Source organism: Callospermophilus lateralis, chromosome 16 (genome assembly GCF_048772815.1).
Source record: "Callospermophilus lateralis isolate mCalLat2 chromosome 16, mCalLat2.hap1, whole genome shotgun sequence".
In the NCBI taxonomy this organism is placed as follows: domain Eukaryota; kingdom Metazoa; phylum Chordata; class Mammalia; order Rodentia; family Sciuridae; genus Callospermophilus; species Callospermophilus lateralis.
In genome coordinates this window covers 17,404,344-17,427,946 of record NC_135320.1, presented here as the reverse complement: position 1 = coordinate 17,427,946, position 23,603 = coordinate 17,404,344, and the positions used below count along the sequence as shown (strand labels likewise).

The 23,603-nt window shown below is 37.1% G+C and overlaps 1 protein-coding gene across 2 annotated transcripts in view; it reads left to right on the top strand.

Annotated features, from left to right (window-relative positions):
• Atp6v1h (ATPase H+ transporting V1 subunit H) overlaps positions 1–20,050 on the top strand; it is a 124,614-nt gene extending 104,564 nt beyond the window's left edge. For both annotated transcript variants that reach the window (XM_076835493.1, XM_076835492.1), the window contains one exon: positions 19,713–20,050. In XM_076835493.1, the coding sequence (XP_076691608.1) occupies positions 19,713–19,773 (61 nt within the window). In that variant the 3' untranslated portion in view covers positions 19,774–20,050. The remainder of the gene's footprint in view (positions 1–19,712) is intronic.
• Positions 20,051–23,603: the final 3,553 nt, after the last annotated feature.

The window sequence follows — 23,603 nt, the reverse complement described above, 5'->3', positions numbered from 1 at the left end:
TGTGGCTTTCATCCTCATAGGTATGAGTGGTGGTGGTGGTGGGTGTTCCAGGCAGTAGGAAGACTCCCAAGAGTCACCCCCTACTTCTGCTAAACCTTATTGGTCTAGTACTGAGTCACATGGCTGCACATAGCTTCAAAGAAACTGGAAAATGAAGTTTTTGCTCTGATAGGCCACGTCTCTAGTAAAATTCAGGTGTTCTGTTCATTAGGAAAGAGAGATAAAGGATATTGGCGTAGCAGCTGGCAATCTTGTCCTAGAAATTAAACCTGATTTATACTCCTATGTGTTAAAATTATGTGCATTTTGATTTTTAGTTTTTCTAGGCCAAATAACTTGCATTCACTAGATGATTGAGGAAACTGTAGTTATTGGTGGGTTTATACCCCTAAAAGTCCCTTCCTCCTATAAGAATTTTAGAAAAATCATTTGTCATACCTTGAAAATTCATATTTGGCAATTCTCATGGCATTGGATTGTCCAGAACTTTCTGTGTTTTTTTTTTGTTTGTTTGTTTTGGTTATGTGGGATTGAACCCAAGGGTGCCTAACCCCTGAGCTACATCCCCAGTCCTTTTTATTTTTTAATTAATTCCCCTTGAATGAGCTTTAATATTTCAGTGAATAGTATAGCTGCATAACAATTAACAGAACAAGTAGACACAGGCATCAAAAGGGTCTCTAACATTCATTCTTAAAACCAGAGTCATCTAAATGACTGCCAAACCTGAAAAATAATTACCAATGCTGGAATCTATTAGATTCTTTATTCATTGGATTAGCAATACAGTTTAAAGGAAATGATTCTATAAATCATTAAGTTTAACTCTTCTGTGCATACATACCAATATAAATATAGTTGACATCCAGATAATGAAATTATGATAAAATGTTTTGTGGTATTGTTTAGACAGGTTAAGGCAATGACTTTGTCCTGAATAAATCATGTCATTATATTTCCACCATACAGGATTTAAGTAATCTGCCTAGTTTTACCAAAATAATTTGGCACAGGTTATATCAATTTACATTTCTGCCAACATGTTATAAGAGGGTTCATTTCTCTTATGCCTTACATAACATTGGATAGTATCAAATTACTTAAATCTTTGCCAATCTAGTTAGTGAAATAGCATCTTTTCAATTTCCTTTTCTTTTTTATTATATATGTGTGTGTGTGTGTGTGTGTGTGTATTCATTCTAATTAGTTATACATGTGATAGTAGAATGTGGGTCAGATGGTGGTTTCATTCCAAGTTTTCTAAGGAATCTCTATACTGCTTTTCAGAGTGGTTGCACCAGCAGTTTATGAGTGTACCTTTGTCTCTGCATCCTCACCAATGCTTATGCTTGTATTCTTGATAATTGCCATTCTGATTGGAGTGAGACAAAATATCAGAGTAGTTTTAATTTGCATTTCTCTAATTACTAGAGATGTTAAACATTTTCTCATATATTTGTTTGACTGTATTTCTTCTTTTGTGAAGTGTCAGTTCAGTTCCTTAGCCCGTTTATTGATTGGATTGTGTGTGTGTGTGTGCGTGTGTGTGTGTGTGTGTTAAGTTTTTTGAGGTCTTTATATATCCTGGAGATTAATGCTATATCTGAGGTGCAGGTGGCAAAGACTTTCTCACATTCTGTAGGCTCTCTCTTCACATTCTTGATGGTTTTCTTTGCTGTGAAGAAGTTTTTGAGTTTGATTCCATCTCATTTATCGATTGTTGATTTTACTTCTTACGCTTTAGTAGTCTTGTCAGGGAATTCAGTTGCTAAGCCGACATGATATGTAGGTGCAGGATCTCTGTTGTAATGCCTAAGTCCTTGATCCACTTTGAGTTGAATTTTGTACAGGGTGAGAGATAGGGGTTCAGTTTCATTTTACTACCTATGAATTTCCAGTTTTCCCAGCACCATTTGTTGAAGAGGCTATCTTTTCTCCTATTTTTCTCCTATGTATAGTTTTGGCACCTTTGTTAAGTATGGGATAACTGTATTTATGTGGGTTTGTTTCTGTGTCTTCTATTCTGTATCATTGGTCTACCTGTCTTGTTTTGTGTCAATACTATGCCTTCTTTATTTTTATTTTTATTTTTTAATTTTTTTTTTTTACTATAGCTCTGTAGTATAGTTTAAGGTCTGATGCCTCCTGCCTTACTTTTCTTGCTAAGGGTTGCATTGGCTACTCTGGGTCTCTTATTTTTCCAAATGAATTTTATGACTGCTTTTTCTAGTTCTATGAAGAATGTCATTGGGATTTTGTTAGAAATTGCATTAAATCTCCATAGTGCTTTTGGTGGTATAGCCATTTGACAATATTGATTCTGCCTATCCAAGAGCATGGAGATCTTTCCATCTTCTAAGATTTTTTTCAATTTCTTTCTTTAGTGTTCTGTAGTTTTCATTGTAGAGGTCTTTCACCTCTTTTGTTAGATTGATTCCCAGTTTTTTTTTAATGCTATTGTGAATGGGGTAGTTTTCCTAATTCCTCTTAACACTTTTGATTTATGGGTATTGATTTTATATCCTGCTATTTTGCCGAATTCATTTATGAGTTCAAAAAGTTTTCTGGTGGAATTTTTTGGGTCTTATAAATCTAGAATCATGTTGTTAACAAATACATATAGTTTGAGTTCTTCATTTTCTATGTGTTTCCCTTTAATTTCTTTCTTTTGTCTAATTGCTCTGGCTGGAGTTTCAAGGATGATGTTGAATAAAAGTGGTGAAAGAAGGCATCCCTGTCTTGTTCCAGTTTTTAGAGGGAATGCTTTCAATTTTTCTCCATTTAGAATGATGTTGGCTTTGGCTTTAGTATAGATAGCTTTTATAATGTTGAGGTATGTACCTACTATTCCTAGTCTTTCTAGTATTTTTGAACATGCAGGGGTGCTGTATTTTGTCAAATGCTTTTTCTGTGTCTATTAAGATGATATGATTCTTGTCTATAAGTCTATCCATGTGATGAATTAACATTTATTGATTTCCGTATGTTGAACCATTCTTGCATCCCTGGAATGTTTTTCATGTGTTTTTGTATGCAATTTTCCAGAATTTTATTGAGAATTTTTGCATCTATGTTCCTCAGGGATATTGGTCTGAAGTTTTCTTTCCTTGGTGTGTCTTTCTCTGGTTTTGGTATCAGGATGATATTAGCTTCATGGAATGAGTTTGGAAGGGTTCCTCCTTTTCTATTTCCTGGAATAATTTGAAGAGTACTGGTATTCTTCTTTGAAGGTTTGTGGAACTTGGCTGAGAATTTGTCTGGTTTGCGGCTTTTCTTAATTGGTAGGCTTTTGATGGCATCTTTTATTTCATTGCTTGAATTTGATCTGTTTAAATTGTGTATGTCCTTCTGATTAGGTTTGGGTAGGTCATATGTCTTTAGAAATTTGTCAGTGTCTTCAATATTTTCTATTTTATTGGAGTATAAATTTTCAAAATAGTTTCTGATTATCATCTGTATTTCAGTAGTGTGATATTTTCTTTTTCATCATGAGTTTTAATAATTCGTGTTTTCTCTTTCTGTTCATTAGCCTGGCTAAAGGTTATCAATTTATTTATGTTTTCAAAGAACCAACCATTTTTTGTCAATTTTTGAATTGTTTCTTTTGTTTCAATTTCATTGATCTTATCTCTGATTTTATTCCCTGCCCTCTACTTCTTTTGGTGTTGATCTGTTCTTCTTTTTCTGATCTTAATGTGATTGCTTTGTGGCATAAGATATGGTCTATTTTAGAGAAGGTTCCATGTGCTGCTGAGAAGAAAGTATATTCAATCGTTGATGGATGAAATAGTCTGTATGTTTGTTAATTCTGTATTATTGATTGTATTACTTAGCTTTATAACTTCTTTGTTTAGTTTTTGTTTGGAGGATCTATCCAGTGGTGAGAAAGATGTTTTAAAATTACCCAGTATTATTGTTGTTGAGTCTATTTGATTCTTGAAATTGAGAAAGGTTTGTTTGATGTACATTTGTTTGATGCTCTATTGCTTGGGGCATAAATATTAACAGTTGTTATGTCTCATTGATGTATAAATTCCTCCTTTTTGCCCTTCTGATTAACTTTGGCTGAAGTCTACTTTACCTGATATGAGGATAGAAACCCCTCCTTGTTTGCATGATCCTTGTGAGTGATAGGTTTTTTCCCCCACCCCTTCACCTTCATTCTGTGGATGTCTTTGTCTACAAGGTGAGTCTCTTGGAAACAGCATATTGTTAGGTCTTATTTTTTAATCCAATCTGCTAGTCTGTGCCTTTTGATTGATTAGTAAGGCCATTTATGTTCAATGTTGTTATTGAGATATGATTTTTATTCTCAGTCATTTTGGTTTTTATCCAGTTTTTAATTTGGATGAGTTTCTCCTTTGTTTGACTATTCCTTTAGTATAGTCCTTCTCTTTGCTGGTTTTCACTTTTTTAAAATTTTATTTTCATGAAACATTCTCCTAGGAATGTTCTGTAGTGTGGTCTTTCTAGTTTTGAATTCTTTTAACCTTTTCTTTTTTTAATCCTGGAAGGTTTTTATTTCATTTTGAAATCTGAAGCTTAATTTTCCTGGGTATAGAATTCTTGGTTGGCATCCATTTTCTTTCAGTGATTGGTATATATTATTCCAAAGCATCCTAGCTTTGAGGGTCTGAGTTGAGAAATCAGTTGAGATCTGAATTGTTTTTCTCCTAAACATAATCTCACATTTTTTTGTGGTAGCCTTTAAAATTCATCCTTATTTTTTATGCTAGGCATTTTCATTATAATGTGCCTTGATATGGGTCTGTTGTAATGTTGTACATTTGGGGGTCTTCTAAGCCTCTTGTTTTTGATTTTCCATTTCATTCTTTAGGTTTGGGAAATTTTCTGGTATTACTTCATTGAAAAGATTTTGCATTCCATTGGTTTTTTATCTCTGTGCCTTCCTCTGTCCTGATAAATCTTAAATTTGATCTTTTCATGTTATCCCATATTTCTTGAAAGTTCTCTTCATGGTCTTCTACCATCTTCTCTCCATGGTCAACTTTATTTTTAAGATTATATATCTTGTCTTCATTGCCTTACACTCTGTCTTCCAAGTGCTCTAGTCTGTTGATAATGCTTTCCATTGAATTTTTAATTTGGTTTATTGATTCCTTCATTTTGAGGATTTCTGCTTGATTTCTTCTCATAATCTCTCTTTATTGAAGTGATCTTTTACCTCCTGAATTTTATCTCTGATTTCACTCCTTATACCATCCTTTACCTTGTGGATCAATTTAAGTATGTATATTCTAAACTCCTTCTCTGACATTTCTTCCACTGTGGTATCAATGAATTCTGTTATTGGAGCATCTTGGTTTGTTTGGTGTGATTTGTTCTCTTGCTTTTTCATGTTGTTTGTGTGCCTACCCATCTAACATTGTGGATCTGAGGCAGTATAGTTTCTACCTTGTAGACTTATAGTGTCCCTGAACATTTCCAGTACCTCATCTTTAAGGGGGAGACAAATAATAACAGCCACCAATGCAAACAAAATACAGCATTAAACCAAATAGCCCTTACCAAGACGTCTATTTTCTTATCACAATAAACAGAAATGATGTGTTCAGTTATTGCCTACAATAAAACAGTAAGTTTGCAAAATATTTTACAATTTCCAGTGGTGGATACAAAGAGAACAGAAGTTGTAGATGTGATGTTTATGAGGAAGGTGAAGAGAAGATAGAAGTAAAAAAATACGGAAGAGTAAATGAGGGAATAATAGAGGTGGGCTGTAGCAGCAGAGAAGAGAAAGAGAATTAGGGAAACAGATAAATGGGAGGAAAAAAAAAATATATATATATATATATAAAGTAAACATTTAAAAAATTGAAAAATAGAAAAAAGTAAAAATTAATGAATACAAACCAAAACTGAAAGATATTATTCAGATATCCAGTCCTCAATAAACTGATACATGACAAATATTTGATTCAAAAATGGTAGAAATATGAGAGAAAAAGAAGAAAAAATAAATCTCGATGAAAAATTATAAGTTGTTTCTGTTGAATTTCAAAAGTTTCTCAGCTTCCCTTCTCAGGGTGGGTGGGGTTGCTAGGGTGAGAGAATTAATCCTGGGGGTGGAACTCTGTGAGGCAGGGTATAGGCTCAGGTATGCTCCAGTCTCTCTGCTGAATGCTACTTGGTCTGGAGATTTTAAGTCAGTGCACTACAGGGCCCAGCAGTTGCTAGTCCATACTGGAAGACCATACCCAGGAATCTCCTTTGGGTTCCCTCCTATGGTGTAAGGAGCCTGTTCTTAGTCCACTGCATCACCAGCAGACCCCGTGATTCCTAGTCTCTGATTCAGTCTACAAACTCCATCTCTCCCACCCCCTCCCTTTCAAATTCTGGTCAGGTGCTTCTTTCCCAGCTGGTCCTGCAAGCAGTTGGATTGGAAGGTGAGAAGGAAGCCAAGTGGGTTTCCGTGACCAGTATTCCCCTGTGTAAACCTCTCTCCATTCTTTATTTTCTTCTGGTCACTTAGGCACACTACCTGTCACTCCATGTGAGTTTGCCTAGCTTGTTTTTTGAGCCAGCCTCAGGTCTGCTAGAAATCAGCTCTCCTGGCTGCTGGCCTCTGCTCTGTGGCGCACAATAGTTCCTTCCGATGTCTCCTGCATGCCTCAGGGAGAGAGATGATGGCTTCTTTTCGGTACAAGGATACTGAGCAGTGCAGCTTACTATTTATTCAGGCAGTGACTCTGACCTCTAAACTCTCCATACCCCAACATGCTTCAATCCTCTGGAGAATGGGGGTTCCTTTAATTCTCTTATTGCTTTACTGCATTCATGGAGGGACCATTCTGGCTGAATCTACAGCCACTGCAGCAACTGTGAGGCTGGGGACTTTTCCCTTGTTTTATTATATTCGATCTCCTGAGTCCCCAATCTGTTTTAAGTGCTCAGTATTAACTTCTAGTAGAGTCCTCCCTAATTCTTTTTTTTTTATTTATTTATTTTTTATTTTTTTATTTTTTCATCTTTCATACATTTGATTCATGTGAGTTATGCTTTTCCATTTTTACCCCAAATACAAATTGCAGAATCACATCAGTTATACATTCACAATGTTTACATAATGCCATATTAGTGACTGTTGTATTCTGCTGTCTTTCCTATCCCCTACTATCCCCCCTCCTCTCCCCTCCCATCTTCCCTCTCTACCTCATCTGTTGTTGTTCCATTCTCTTCCTCCCCCCCTTTCCCCTCACAACCTCATATATGTGATTTCGTATAATGATGTGGTTTTCCTTCCGTTTCCATGCAATTTCCCTTCCCTCTCCCTTTTCCTCCTTTCATTCGTCTCAGTTTAATGTTAATCTTTTTCTCATGCTCTTTCCCCCTGTTCAGTTCTTAGTTGCTCTCCTTAAATCAAAGAAGACATTTGGCATTTGTTTTTTAAGGATTGGCTAGCTTCACTTAGCATAATCTGCTCTAATGCCATCCATTTTCCTGCAAATTCCATGATTTTGTCATTTTTTATTGCTGCATAATACTCCATTGTGTATAGATGCCACATTTTTTTTATCCATTCATCGATTGAAGGGCATCTAGGTTGGTTCCACAGTCTAGCTATTGTGAATTGTGCTGCTATGATCATTGATGTGGCAGTATCCCTATAGTATGCTCTTTTAAGGTCCTCAGGGAATAGTCCGAGGAGGGCGATAGCTGGGTCAAATGGTGGTTCCATTCCCAGCTTTCCCAGGAGTCTCCATACTGCTTTCCATACTGGCCGCACCAATTTGCAGTCCCACCAGCAATGTACAAGAGTACCCTTTTCCCCACATCCTCGCCAGCACTTATTGTTATTTGACTTCCTAATGGCTTCCAGTCTTACTGGAGTGAGATGGTATCTTAGGGTGGTTTTGATTTGCATTTCTCTGACTGCTAGAGATGGTGAGCATTTTTTCATGTACTTATTGATTGATTGTATGTCCTCTTCTGAGAAGTGTCTGTTCAGGTCCTTGGCCCATTTGTTGATTGGGTTATTTGTTATCTTATTGTTTAATTTTTTGAGTTCTTTGTATATTCTGGAAATTAGGGCTCTATCTGAAGTGTGGGGAATAAAGATTTGTTCCCAGGATGTAGGTTCCATATTTACTTCTCTTATTGTTTCTCTTGCTGAGAAAAAACTTTTTAGTTTAAGTAAGTCCCATTTGTTTATTCTTGTTATTAACTCTTGGGCTATGGGCGTCCTATTAAGGAATTTGGAGCCTGACCCCACAATATGTAGATCGGAGCCAACTTTTTCTTCTATCAGGTGCAGGGTCTCTGATTTGATATCAAACTCCTTGATCCATTTTGAGTTAACTTTTGTGCATGGCGAGAGAAAGGGATTCAGTTTCATTTTGTTGCATATGGATTTCCAATTTTCCCAGCACCATTTGTTGAAGATGCTATCCTTCCTCCATTGCATGTTTTTAGCCCCTTTATCAAATATAAGAAAGTTGTAATTTTGTGGATTGGTTTCTGTGTCCTCTATTCTGTACCATTGATCCACCTGCCTGTTTTGGTACCAGTACCACGCTGTTTTTGTTACTATTGCTCTGTAGTACAGTTTGAACTCTGGTATCGCTATACCTCCAGATTCACACTTCCTGCTTAGAATTGTTTTTGCTATTCTGGGTCTTTTGTTATTCCATATGAATTTCATGATTGCTTTATCTATTTCTACAAGAAATGCCGTTGGGATTTTGATTGGCATCGCATTAAACCTGTAGAGAACTTTGGGTAGTATTGCCATTTTGATAATGTTAGTTCTGCCTATCCATGAACAGGGTACATTTTTCCATCTTCTAAGATCTTCTTCTATCTCTCTCTTTAGGGTTCTATAGTTTTCATTGTATAAATCTTTCACCTCTTTTGTTAGGTTGATTCCCAAGTATTTTATTTTTTTTGAGGCTATTGTGAATGGAATGGTTTTCCTCATTTCCATTTCAGAAGTTTTGTTGCTGATATACAGGAATGCCTTTGATTTATGCGTGTTGATTTTATATCCTGCCACTTTGCTGAATTCATTTATTAACTCTAGCAGTTTCTTTGTAGACCCTTTTGGGTCCGTTAGGTATATTATCATGTCATCCGCAAATAGCGATAATTTTAGTTCTTCTTTTCCTATTTTTATGCCTTTAATTTCTTTTGTCTGTCTGATTGCTCTGGCTAGCATTTCAAGAACTAAATTGAATAGAAGTGGTGAGAGAGGGCATCCCTGTCTAGTTCCAGATTTTAGAGGGAATGCCTTCAGTTTTTCTCCATTTAGAATGATGTTAGCCTGAGGCTTAGCATATATAGCTTTTACAATGTTGAGGTAAGTTCCTGTTATCCCTATATTTTCTAGTGTTTTGAACATAAAGGGATGCTGTACTTTGTCAAATGTTTTTTCTGCATCTATTGAGATGATCGTATGGTTCTTATCCTTAAGTCTATTGATGTGGTGAATAACATTTATTGATTTCCGTATATTGAACCAGCCTTGCATCCCAGGGATGAATCCTACTTGATCGTGGTGTACAATTTTTTTGATGTGCTTTTGCATTCGATTCGCCAGGATTTTATTGAGAATTTTTGCATCTAAGTTCATTAGAGATATTGGTCTGTAGTTTTCTTTCTTTGAAGTGTCTTTGTCTGGTTTTGGGATCAGGGTTATGTTGGCCTCATAGAATGAATTTGGAAGAGCTCCTTCTTTTTCTATTTCTTGAAATAGCTTGAAAAGTATTGGAATTAATTCTTCTTTGAAGGTTTTGTAGAACTCTGCTGTATAGCCATCCGGTCCCGGGCTTTTCTTAGTTGGTAGTCTTTTGATGGCCTCTTCAATTTCTTCTTTTGTTATTGGTCTGTTTAAATTGTGAGTGTCTTTCTGACTCAATCTGGGCAGATCATATGACTTAAGAAATTTATCGATATCTTCACTATCTTCTATTTTATTGGAATATAGGGTTTCAAAATATTTTTTAATTATCTTCTGTATTTCTGTAGTGTCTGTTGTGACATTGCCTTTTTCATCCCGTATGTTAGTGATTTGCGTTCTCTCTCTTCTTCTCTTCGTTAGCATGGCTAAGGGTCTGTCGATCTTATTTATTTTTTCAAAGAACCAACTCTTAGTTTTATCAATTTTTTCAATGGTTTTTTTTGTTTCAATTTCGTTGATTTCCGCTCTGATTTTAATTATTTCTTGTCTTTTGCTATATTTGCTGTTGTTTTGTTCTTCCTTTTCTAAGGTTTTAAGATGTAGTATGAGTTCATTTATTTGTTGGTTTTTTCTTTTTTTGAGGAATGAACTCCAGGAAATGAATTTCCCTCTTAAAACTGCTTTCATTGTGTCCCATAGATTCCGGTATGTTGTGTCTGTATTGTCGTTTATCTCTAGGAATTTTTTTATTTCCTCCTTTATGTCTTCTGTAACCCGTTGATCATTCAGTAACATATTGTTCATTTTCCAGGTGATGCAGGATTTTTCCTTCCTTCTTTTATCATTGATTTCCAGTTTCATTCCATTATGGTCAGATATGGTGCATGGTATTATCTCCACACCTTTATATTTATTGAGAGTCGCCCTATGGCATAATATATGGTCTATCTTTGAGTAGGATCCATGTGCTGCTGAGAAGAATGTGTATCCACTTGATGACGGTTGATAAATTCTATATATGTCGGTTAAGTCTAGGTTATTGATTGTGTTATTGAGTTTTATAGCTTCTTTGTTCAGCTTTTGTCTAGAGGATCTATCCAATGGCGAGAGTGGTGTGTTGAAGTCCCCCATAATAATTGTGTTGTGGTCTATTTGACTCTTGAACTTGAGGAGAGTTTGTTTTATGAACGTTGCAGCACCATTGTTTGGTGCATACAAATTGATAATTGTTATGTCTTGATGGTGGATGGTTCCTTTTAACAGTATATAGTGTCCTTCTTTATCCCTTTTGATTACCTTAGGTTTGAAGTTGACTTTATTCGATATGAGAATGGCCACTCCTGCTTGCTTCCGAGGGCCATGTGAGTGGTATGATTTTTCCCACCCTTTCACCTTCAGTCTGTGTATGTCTTTTCCTATCATGTGAGTCTCCTGAAGGCAGCATATTGTTGGATTTGTTTTTTTAATCCAGGTTACTAGCCTATGTCTCTTGATTGGTGAATTTAAGCCATTAACATTTAAGGTTACAATTGAAATATGGTTTGTGCTTCCAGTCATGTTTATTTATTTATTTATTTTAGTTTGGCTAGTTTTTACTTTTTGGTTATTTTTCTCCCCCTTTACTGAGATACCTCCCACTGTTAATTTTGGGTACTATTTTTCAATTCCTCTTCTTGTAATATTTTGCTCAACATACTTTGCAGTGCTGGTTTTCTAGCTGCGAATTCTTTTAGCTTTTGTTTATCGTGAAATATTTTAATTTCATTGTCAAATCTGAAGCTTAGTTTTGCTGGATACAGGATTCTTGGTTGGAATCCATTATTTTTCAGTGTTTGAAATACGTTGTTCCAGGATCTTCTTGCTTTCAAAGTCTGTGATGAAAAATCAGTCGTTAACCTAATTGGTTTACCCCTAAATGTAATCTGCCTCCTTTCTCTCGTAGCTTTTAGTATTCTCTCCTTGTCCTGTATGTTAGCTATCTTCATAATTATGTGTCTTGGAGTTGGTCTATTATGGTTTTGGATGTTTGGGGTCCTGTAAGCTTCCAGGATTTGGCAATCCATTCCATCTTTCATCTCTGGGAAGTTTTCTAGTATTATCTCTCTTAGTATGCTATCCATTCCTTTGTATTGATTCTCTGTGCCTTCTTCTATCCCAATGACTCTCAGATGAGGTCTTTTGATGAGGTCCCATATCTCTTGGATAGATTGCTCGTGAGATTTCAGCATCTTTTCTGTGTTGACTATATTCTTTTCAATTTGATAAATTTTGTCTTCATTATCTGATGTTCTGACTTCTACTTGATCCAGTCTGTTTGTAATATTCTCATTAGCACTTTTAATCTGATTTACGGTTTCTTGCATTTCTATGATTGCAGCTTGATTTTTTTTTAACACCTCTATCTCCTGATAAAGCTCATTCTTTGCGGATTGAATTTGTGTGGTTAGTTCCTCTTCAAAATATACTTTCAATGCTTGGATTTGCTGTCTCATGTCTTCTCTAATATTCCGTTCCATCTGCATTAGGTATGCCTTGATTTCTTTCCCTGTCCATGTTTCTGATTCTTCTAGGCCCTCTTGTAAATTTAGGTTGTCCTCTATTGTTTGTAACCCTTTTTTTCCTTGTTTTTTCATATTGTTCACGTTGCTTTCCAGCTCTGTTTGACTGCTTAGTAGCTGCTTTCTCCTATACATTTGTTTTGGCTTTGTATATCTCTGTTGTCTCTCTTTTGTGGTGGGAGATTATGCCTAGAAGTGTTGGGCTTTGTTGTACTTTACAGCTGATTCATTCAATTTATATAAGGCTTCTAGGTTCTGTATGCATATAATGTTTTGCTGTTTGTTCTTAGGACTATATGTTTAGGTTGGGTGCTCTGGTGGTACGATGGTTAGTATGCCTTGGCTACTTTAGAAGATTGCTCCACTGAAGGTGAATACTACCAGGCAATTGGATCAGGGTGCTGATAGTAGCTAGGTATTTATGAGTCTTATAGACAGCCTTGAGACATTCACCTATTTGCATTTAGACAATTACACGCAATGGAAGATGTAATGCTTGGGATGAGAGTTGGGGGTTAGGGGAGTGAGGGTGCTGTTAAAAAAAGAAAAAAGGTTATAGGTAGAGATAGATTAGAGGGGAATGAAAAGAACAATAAAACTTGAAATGGGATAGAAAGAGAGAAGGAAAAGGGGAGAAAGGAACAGGGAGAGAAGAAGGAGAGAATAAAATATCGACAACAGCAACAAAAAACAAACAAACAAACAAACAAAAAAACCACCAAAAAAACACAAAAATTAAAGTCTTAGAGATCCACCTTCCTCTCTTCCAGTAGGCGGTGCTGTGCCTTCCAAGAGGAGCTTCTGCTCTCTACCAGCCAAGAGCTGTCTCTGTAGGGCGTCTCCTGGGGGTCTCTCAGACTTGTCAGTCCAGAGCCATTTCACTTCTCCAGCTCTTAACCCCCTTCCTCCTGACAGTCTACCAGCCAGGTCCTGTTCCCCAGAAGTGACTCCCCCAAGGTCTAGTTACACTTGCAGCCCCACCCCGTGTCCCTTTTAAGCCCCAGTGCTGTGGTAAACTGGTGGCTAAGACCTCGGGATTTGCCGCTGGTGATATGTGGGGCTGGGGGTCTGGGATCCCCTCTGCTTCCCTACGGACATGACCCCTGAGAAGTCAATGATGTTTCCTGGCTGCTTGTATCAGTATGGGAAGTCACGCACCTGCTAAAGTGGATTCTGCTGGGAAGGAATTCCGGCGGCCGAATTCCGATGACGTCACCTCTCTGCTATGGCGGGCCCCAGGCTCCTTGCCGGAGTGTCCGAGGGGAGGGGTGGGACTGGTCCGGCCCGGTTCGCCTCAGCTTCTGGCTTGTGGAGGTTTGGCTAAAGACTTCTTCCTGCCAAGCTGTGTCTCGGCGTCTAGCAGGACCCAGTCACTTTGGTTGCAGGCGGGTGGACGGATCTGCAGCTGCGCCCGCAGTGCACGGACTGTGGCTGTTAGTTTTGGAATTCCGCGTCTCTGGCAGGGTCCCGCTCGTCCGGGTCACACAGATGCTTCAAAAAAATTCTAGTAGCTCCCGGGTCATACAGATGCTTCAAAAAAATTCTAGTAGCTCCCGGGCGGTCTCTCTTCAGAGGAATTTTGCTAGGAGAATCTCCGTTGGACGAATCCAAGAGTTATCCTTGTGATTTTATGTTCCCATCACTGGGTGTGCCTTAAGAGCGCGGCCTCTCTGCCCGCCGCCATGTTGGATCCCCATCCTCCCTAATTCTTGTTCATTCACCCACCTTGCTGAAAAGCAAGCTACCTGTCAGCTTTTCTTGGTTTCATGCCTCAAAGCCGCCAGGGAAGCAGCCTCTTTATTCCACCATCTTCCCTTCCCTTTTTATTTTTTATTTTTGAGTCAGGGCTTCGCTAAGTTGCTGAGGCTGGCTTTGAACTTTTGTTCCTTTTGCCTCAGCCTCTTGAGCAGCTGAGATTACAGGCACATGCTGCTGCGTCTGGCTAATTTTTTGTTTTTAAATGTTTAAGAAATTAAAACCATTGGAAGTAGTTGTGCCATTTTTATTGATGATTTATTAACTAAAAAACAGTTAAAAATAAATTCTACTTAAATGAAATTAATTTGAATTCGATTTGAAAACTTTGACAGAAAGTTGATGAGAGAAAGAGGTAGGTCTGTTAATCACATACTATTTAATCTTATGTTTGATTTTCAAATTTGAACATATCTAACTTTTCTGAATCTCTTTTGGGGTGAAAGCTAGATCGTTCATCCTGTGGTGGGGGCAACAAGCATAGGCTTAATTGTGATATTGTAGGAAGATCTACAAGGCTTATAAAGAGTGGGCCTTGTCCAGGCCCTGGCAGGTTCTGGGCAGAGAGTAGGTGGCAGCTGTTAGCAGCTGAGGAGATAGGTAGTAAGTGGGGAGGTGGAATCAGGAGGAAGAGGCAGGTGCTGGGAAAGAGAGCTGTGTATGCAGACACCTTGAAGTAGAGAGCACCCAGTCCATTTGGGGAGTTACCAGTGGCTTTGTATAACTAGAGTCTGGTTATGAAGCTAAAAGTAAAATTGGAGATGTATCTAATGACCAGATCATGACAAGCCATCTTTGCTCTGCGGAGAAGTTTGCATTCTTTTCTGAAGGCAGGGGATAACTACCAAGTGATAATAAAAATAATAACAGTGTCATTTTAGCAAGACCATTTTAGAGAGAGTAGGGGCTGCTGTATCAGAGACGGTAACACAGGAGGAAGAATGCCAGTGAGGAGGCTGCAGGTGCATCCAAGCCACGATGGGGAGCATATGACTCAGTAAGGCAGGGTCGGGGTGAAGAGGGTAGGGCGGGTTCTGTGTGCTGAGGAGACGGATGGGCAAGACCTGGAGGCCAGTGGATATGGGGAAAAACAAGAGGGAGGAAGTCAGCCACTCCCCAAATTTACAGTTGATATTCTCATTATGTTGCGTAATCAGACAAGCTTTTAAAACTCTTGTTGCCTTTTATGTAGTGTATTAAAGTTGCCCTCTTTGTTCTTTATATAGCTCTGTAACTCATTGCAGGTGATTATAATTCATATTGAAGAAACAATTGGCCTACATGTTTTGATATATTTTAGTTTTTGTGTATCTCATGGGAAAATGATTCTCTAAAGGCCAATTGTGTAGGCTAGGAAATCTTTTAGGTTTAATTATAAAACATTAATCATTTTTCACAACATATCATTAAAACAGTGAACTACCCTTCTAAAATGCTGACTTTATGGTAGGTTTAATAGAATTGTCCTGTGTTATAAGCAGACTCTAAAAAAAATTAGTTCATAATTCACTGGACAATTCTGTTGTAATGTACTGGTTTAGATTAGAGAGTAACTGTTAGGTATAAACTATTAATGTTTTTGTCTATTAGTGTCTCAGCACATTTCCTTTAGAAGGATATACATCTTCTTTCAGGATCTAACTTGCTCGCTAGATTCTCCAACTACTTTTTTCCTTTCCTCCCCTCCTGCCTCTTCCCTTCCTCTTTCATGCAGGGCAAGTACTTCACCACTGAGCTGTATCCCCAGCTCACTCCAATTGCTTTTCACTGGACAATCATCAAACAGACTTGCTAATCTGTTTATCTTTGAATTTAGATACTGCTATAAAATGAAGTGGCTAAATGACTATGAATATGTATATTTTAAAATATTTATTCTTAAGTTTTAAGTGGACGCAATATCTTTATTTTACATTTATATGGTGCTGAGAATCGAACCCAGTGCCTCGTGCATGCTAGATGAGCATTCTACCACTGAGCCACAACCCCAGCCCCATGAAAATATATTTGAGAAAATAAATTGAGGATTCATATTGTGAAGGTCTTATGTTCTTCATTCTAACTTTTATCCAATAACATGTCTCCAAGCAGTGGGAGATAGAATAAGGTGCTATGAGGCAGTGCTTTGTTCATTGAAACTGAGGCTGAAGACACTATGATGGTGATGCTAACTTTACCTATATAATTGAAACACATGGTGTTTTCAGCTATATAATTTAGTTCCTGAATAAAGGTGAATTTTCTATTGGCAAACATATTAATCAGTGAAAACTACTGTCTCTCTTATTTTCCTTTTCATTTCACAGTCCATTAAAACTGAGTTTTAAAATCTGACAGATTCGATTATAAATACAATTATCACCACTAACTAGTTATCCTAACCTTATAGTATGTCATTTATCATTGCTAACTTCTAGTTTCTATAAATTGTCTATTTTCTATAAAAAGTTCATCGTTACTTTTTACAGATGTTATTGTGAAGAGTAAGAAAATGTATGTCAAAGTAATTAATGTAGTTTTTAGTAGTTCCACGTTCTAAAACAGTAGGTTTTTGTTGTGATGTTTCCTATGCTGATTTTGAAATGTGGAAACAGTCTATATAATACTTTTAGAATTTATGTGTTTCTACAAATTTGATGCAGATGAGACAGAGCACTGTGATTTTTATACGGGTCTGTTGTTTTCATAGGAGGAACACAAATTTTGTTTTTTAGCTTATAAAAACAACATTTTCTTTGTGTTTAATATTCAAAATCAGAAAAGCTGTAAGGATCACTGAATTTATGATTAAATGATAGTGAATTAGCATTAAAGAAAATAAGACTAAAAGTGACTTGTTTCATAATTACATAATTCAAAGGTGATAGATATTCTACTGAGGTAAGAGAAAATAAGAATGACTTAGTGGTTTCCATTGATTAATATGTTTGCCAATAGAAAATTCACTTTTCTCCTGGCACAAAATTATATTGCTGAAGTTACCATGTGTTTCGGTTATATAGAAGAAGTTAGCATGTTGAATACTATCATAGTGTCTTCAGTTAGATTTAAAAAAAGAATAAAAATGTTTCCCTCTTTAAACAAGTAATATATTGTGATGGTATGATGCTTCATTATAATACAGTGAAGGTTATTCTGAGGGTTAATGTAGTCTAGCTGCTGGCTTCCAGGTATACTGGCTCATTGCAGAATAGAACCTCAGTAGAATATGTCACCTTCAGACTGCCTCTGCCAAATCTCGGCTGTCTGTTGGTGTCTTATGGGAACCAGAGAGCGGTTTTCAGTATTTCTTTGCTAGATGTAAACTCTCTTGGCACATACAGTGTGATCTCTTTTGTCCTTGGATTTTTCCAAGTGGAACAGGTCTTCAAGACTTCCACTTATTTCAACTTTAGAGATGTTGGGATCCCAAGAGATTTCAGTTATGGATGAAGTTAAAGAGAAGAAAAATATTACACTTTTCAAATTTGCTTCTTGAGGAGGAGAAGTAAAGATTTAATGTCAAGCTGTTGATTGCTGATACAAATTGGGCACTTCTTAAGTGAATTAAAAGTTGAAATTTTATTGTTATATTGATCTTCATACATAGAAAGGCAGGCTAATTCATTTAAACATCTCTTTGGAGTCCTTTTTACAGATAAATTATAATTCTCTGAAGTAAGATCCATACTTGTTTTTCCTTTATCTGACAATAACTTTAACAGGAAGTAATTAATTATCCCCTAATTGTTTTCTGGTTGATAAATATAGGAACAGTGTCTGCACTCTGCAACTTCCCAGCTCTTCTTAGATGCTAGGCAGCCCCACAGTCTGGGGAGGATGGGATGAGAGTTCTAGTCAGCCTTGAGGTCACTTTGTTCAATTGTTGACATTTTTCTAAGGTTCTGGTCCCTCCCTTATAAAATGGGGCAGGTAACCCCCACCTCACAGGGATGCTGCATGTAAGGATGGTGGAGGATGGCCTGTGGCCACCCCTGTAAGGAAGTTTCCATGAAGACTTTGTGATAAAGGGTGCAATGGTACTAGCCAGCCTGTGTTCCCAGCCTGCAGCCACTTGGTGCCAAATTCCCTGTGCTTGAAGCACATCGGTTTCAGAGCAGGCTTGACTCCCTGGGTCTTGGGAATGTTCCAGTTGACTGCATGTTCTCTCTTGGGATCAGGGCAGCAGACTACAATGTTTTGTTAAGCTGAGCTAAAGGAGCAGATTCTCTCCAATATATTGTGCAGATTAGGTCTTTTCTGTAGAAGAACATCCTTTCATTTGAGCATGATTCAACTCCCTCTGTTATTTTAACAAGCCACCTGCTATAACAAACTCAGCAGTTACCCTTAGGAAGGAATTTGATGATTCTTCTTTGCACAAGCCTGTCTGCTTTTCCTTGATGGACTTTTGGCATTTTGTGACCTATTGTACTTCAAGTTAGGCTCACAAAGTTCTGTATGTGACCTGTGGAGTACAAGTTCTCAGTTGTACCGGCTTTATATCCATGAATCCGAAATTACATAGATTCTTGTTAGCAGATGGAAAAGGAGGTGCTGATTTTACTACACATTAGGCCATAAAGAGGTAGATGCCTCTGGGCTGTGTTGTATGTATGAAAAAATGGGAGTGTAGGAGATGCCATTATCCATAATACGTGCTTTTGAGTGGGAATACAAACAGGAGGAAAAGAGAGTTGGGAAGGAAGCCATGGTTGGGCATGTCTTTAAATTCTCTGCCAGGACATCTCACCTTTGCTGTGTTTTAGTGTCCTCCTATTTTGACTGTTCTTCAACAGAACCTCTCACATGAAGGACCCTGTTGTCCCCTAGACATTATTCAGTCTGGAGGGGAATGAGCCACCCTTTAGGTCTCTGGAATAGATGGAGTAATTGGAAGCCTCTGTGGGTAAAATCCACAAGGACCCTTTGTAATCACCTAGCATTTCATATTCTGAGTTCTTGGGGGTTTGCCACATGCTTTTGCCTGCTGTCTTAGAAACTTACATTTGAAATCTGGTCCTTGACTTGGGTCCTTTTGTGAAAGAACCATAGCGTATTATGATTGAAGGATGACATGATGTTTTTGAATTCACTCTTACAATGTTTTCTAAGGAACCATACTAAAACAGTCTAATGTTCAAATTAGAATATTTGAAGCTCTCCTTAAAATGAAGCATATCTAATTTCAGGCTTAAGTTCTTAGGGATATATAGAAATATATATATTACAAGATCTGGGAATTTTTTAACATTATCCCCTTTCCCACAAGAAAATAAAACAAACCTATGCAGCCACAAATATTCCCTAATTGCAGGCCTTCCCAAAGTAGCAGCACTAATAGTGCCCCCAAATATTATTTTTCCTGTTTGATAAAATTTTTTAAGATGGCTTCCCTTTTGGCCTTCACATAAATTAGACATTACTACTTACTCTTCTTTGTAAATAAGATCCTCATTGGAATCATAATTAAGTTGATTTTTGAACATAGATTGCAAAAATGGCAGCAGTAATAAATAGACATTTATGTGAACAAGAGAAGTAGACTTTCCCTTAGGAGTGATTACATCAGCTTATAATACCTCGTTTGTATGTACAGTTACTAGTTTGTACGTGTCATGAGTTGTTTTTGCATGAATAGGGTAGAATTTAGTATAAATACTTTTGAAATATGGAGAAGTTTAATTTTCTAGGGCTGTTTTATTAGCAATTTTTAGATCATGAAGTGATTTTATCTAAGATTAGTTCTAATATGCCATGTTGTTTTACTCTTTATTTTCTAGGGAATACCTTGGTAAGCAGCTTCAATCTGAGCAGCCTCAGACTGCTGCTGCTCGAAGCTGAACTGGCCTCTTCCACTTCCCCTTACCTGTGAAGACTACCTGGAGTGGGAGCCTCAGTATTTAGGGTCAAGAATATAGTTTTTAATTTTACTTGTGATTTTCTTTTGTTGTGTAGCTTCTCCCAGTACTGATTTCTGAAAAATGTGTTTGCTTGTTCAATTGTATAACAGTGTTTTCTGTATCTAAGGAAAATATTTCTGTTACACATACTGCTTGCAATTTCTGTATTTATTGTTCTATGAAAATTAATATAGCTATTAAAGAATTCTCACTCCAAACGTCTCATTTTTCTTTCTTATTCCTTACTTGGACTTTAAACAAAAGTCACTTCTTGTTTCTTTCAAACCAGATAGGGAGAATTGTTGCAAAGTAGTGAATGGCAAGTAAATGTTTTGAAATTGTCTTTGAATCATCTCTTATCAGTGGGTATCTACACAGACACAAACACTGTAGCTATTAGAGTGAGCAATACATACTGTGTTGCTTAATGATGGGCATGTTCTGAAGAACATTAGGCATTTTGGTTGTGCAAACATCACAGAGTGCACCTATACATACCTAGATGGTTTAGGTCAGTCACTTGTACACTTAATGCAATCAAAGAGATGGGGTAAACACCAGGTAGATGAGCCTGCTGCTGGTGTAACTGCATGCTGTTTTACAGTAAACCTTTGCTGTTACACAATAAGCTTTAATAAACAAGTAAAAAGAATATTCTTTAAAATAGTGATAGAAAGTATAGCATAATCAGTGCATAAACCAGTAACATAGCCTTTTTGGCGGGTAGGGGACCGTTGATTAAACCCAAAGGTACTTTAACCACTGAGCCTGTTTTATTTTTGAGATTGGTTCTTGCTAAACTGCTTAGGGTCTTGCTGAGTTGCTGAAGCTGGCCTTGAACTTGCAATCCTCCTGCCTCAGCCTCCCAAACCATTGGGATTACAGGCATAGGCCACTGTGCCCAACTCATAGTTGGTTATTTATTATCACTATCAAGTGTTATGTGCTGCACATAACTGTACTTGGTCTACTTTTATATGACTGTGTGCATATTTACAGCAGCCTCACCACACAAATGTGTAACATTGTTAAGGTCTGTAAATAAGTCAGGATGGCGCCTGGCAAAATGCCAGAGGGAGTGGTTTGTGAAGTAACACCAGTGAGCCATTAAGTGTGGAGATTTCTTATTGGTTGACTGCTGTATCTAGTTTATGCTAATTAAGATAAGCTGTGTGGAATGTATAAATACCATTCCTGTCCTATAATAAACGGCTCCCTCTCCTGCTGTATCAATCTACACAAGTTGTTCGTGCCCCCCCCACCCCGTTAGTTTGCTGCAGCCGGACTGCGGCATAATGTTAGGCTCAGATGTCACAATTACTATATAATGCCACTGTGTGATAGGAATTTTCTAGTTTCATTTAATCTTATGGGGCTACATTGAATATGCAGTCCACCATTAGTCAAAACATTGTTACATGGGGAATGATTATATTTAGAGAACTTTGAAATCTTAAATTTTTAACATCCTGTGGTCTAAAAGATTTGTTCATGCATGAAAAAATTTACCTATAGGTTAGTTTATTCCTTTGATTTCTTATACTTCAGATTTTAAGTACCTCATTTAAAAAAATGATTCTTTTTTTTTTATACATGACATCCTCATTTGTTTTGTTTTAGTAATTTTGGTTTAAATATTGCCAAAAGAAATCTTACTTCTCCCCCTCTCCTATATTTTGGGAACTACAGCCCTTTAGTAATATATACGTGACAGGCATTTTCCCCTATCAACAACAACAACAGCAACAAAAACCATCAGCTGGTCTCTTTGACTCTCATTTTCATTTTTTCCCCCTTCTTATTCCTAGCAGTTTTCTGAATGTTGAGTTGTTAAATTAATTTGCTAAGGCTAATAATCCATTTGTTGTTTCTCCTATAGAAAGATACTCATAAGTTCCATCTCCTGTTTAATATTCAAAGATTGTTTCACTTTCAACATAGAGATCTTGTAGAAAAGTTAAAAAGATGTTTTTGTTAGTGGGTTCTTGTGACTTAGGGATTTTCCTTTAAAGGTACATATTTGCCAGAATGTCAGTGATTTGGTCAGACCAATATATATTTATATTTTTTTGACAAGTTTAAAATTTTTAAAATTGCTCAGTCCTAGATATTTTTACTTTCAGAAACCTGGAAAATACTAAATAGAACTTTTCTCTGTGGTAATTACAGGTTCTACATTCAGCAGATCAGTTTTCCCGTTAATGGTCTGTAAATTATTAAATTTTTTGAACACTCAATGTTGGAAAGTTCTGATCATAGGTTCTGATTTTGATTTCATTATGCAAAGCCCTGTAGAAATTCTTCTAAAGTAGAAATCAGTGACAGTCATTCTGGTAGGAATTGTTAGTGCTATAATTTCCAAGAAGTACTTTTGTACATGGGAAGTTCTACTCCCATGTCATATTTTAATTATTATCCTATATATTAAAATTAAATATCTCTAGGCACCTTTTTTTCTGTTCAACCTTTTCACTTTCATTTTTTTCTTAATGCTTTTGATTAATATTCAGTGACTAAACATTCGAAGTTTACATATTCAATTGAATGGCAGATACATAACAGCAGATGAATAAATGTGACCGGGCAAATCTAAGTAGTAAATGCATGTAAACCTACTCAGGTGTATACGTGGTAGGACAAATGCTATTAAGCATTTAAAAATCAGCCTAAACAAAGCCCAATAGTTACAAAATGTGTTATTACATCTGTATCAACAAAATTTACATAAAACCATTAATATTATAGGATTGAATTATTTCTTCATTACCCCTTGTTTATGTAACCAAACACAGTGGGTTTGCCCGTTGGTAAATGCAAAGCCAATAAGCACAACCAAAAGAGAAAAGTGAAGGAAGGTTGATACTTAACAGCAAGCAAGAAGAGCATGGGGATGACTTCCAAAGCAGTGTCTCTCTGAACAAGGGAACAAGGGAATTTTGCTGGGAAGATATGCATATTCATAGTGGGGAGACTCACCCTTGCATGTAGAGGTGGGCACATTGATGCAAATGCATAGTTCTAGATCATGCTTTGTACATTTTTATGTTTAAAAATAGTAGAGGGTCCAATGCCTAAATTCTCCCGTGAAGAATTTGGCATTAGAATGATGATGAGCAAAATTTAGGTCACCTAGAGCTGGGGCTGGGTGACTTTGTTTTCTTCTCTGGAGGGCCTTATCAGAAATGAACAAAAATCAACTCAAGCTGGAGTGCAATGGTGCATGCCTGTAATCCCAGTGGCTCAGGAGGCTGAGGTAGGAGAATCGTTCAGAGTTCAAAGCCAGCCTCAGCCCAAAACAACAACAACAACAACAAAAAAGCTAGGTGCTAAGCAACTCAGACTCTGTCTCTAAAGAAAATACAGAATAGGGCTGGGGATGTGGCTCAGTGGTTGAGTGCTCCTGAATTCAATCCCTGGTACCTGCCCAACGGGGAAAAAAATAAGAAAGAGGAACTTGAAGGGATGTGTATCTTCTGAGACACAAGGACAGGTGCTTAACTATAAGTTCTTGTTTGGGAGCTAACACTTTACATCTTCCCTGGTGTTATAAGTATCCAACCAGGAGGGCCAGATCCTAGCATTCCAGGCTTGCTGACTAGTTTTTTTTTGTTTGTTTGTTTTGTTTTGTTTTTTAAGTGTGTAATTCAGTTTTGTAAACACGTTCATAATGTTGTGCAAACATCATTGCCATCCATCGCCATCACTTTTCATCTTATAAAATGGAAACTGTATCCATTAAACATTAATTTCTTCTCCCCACATCCCACCTAC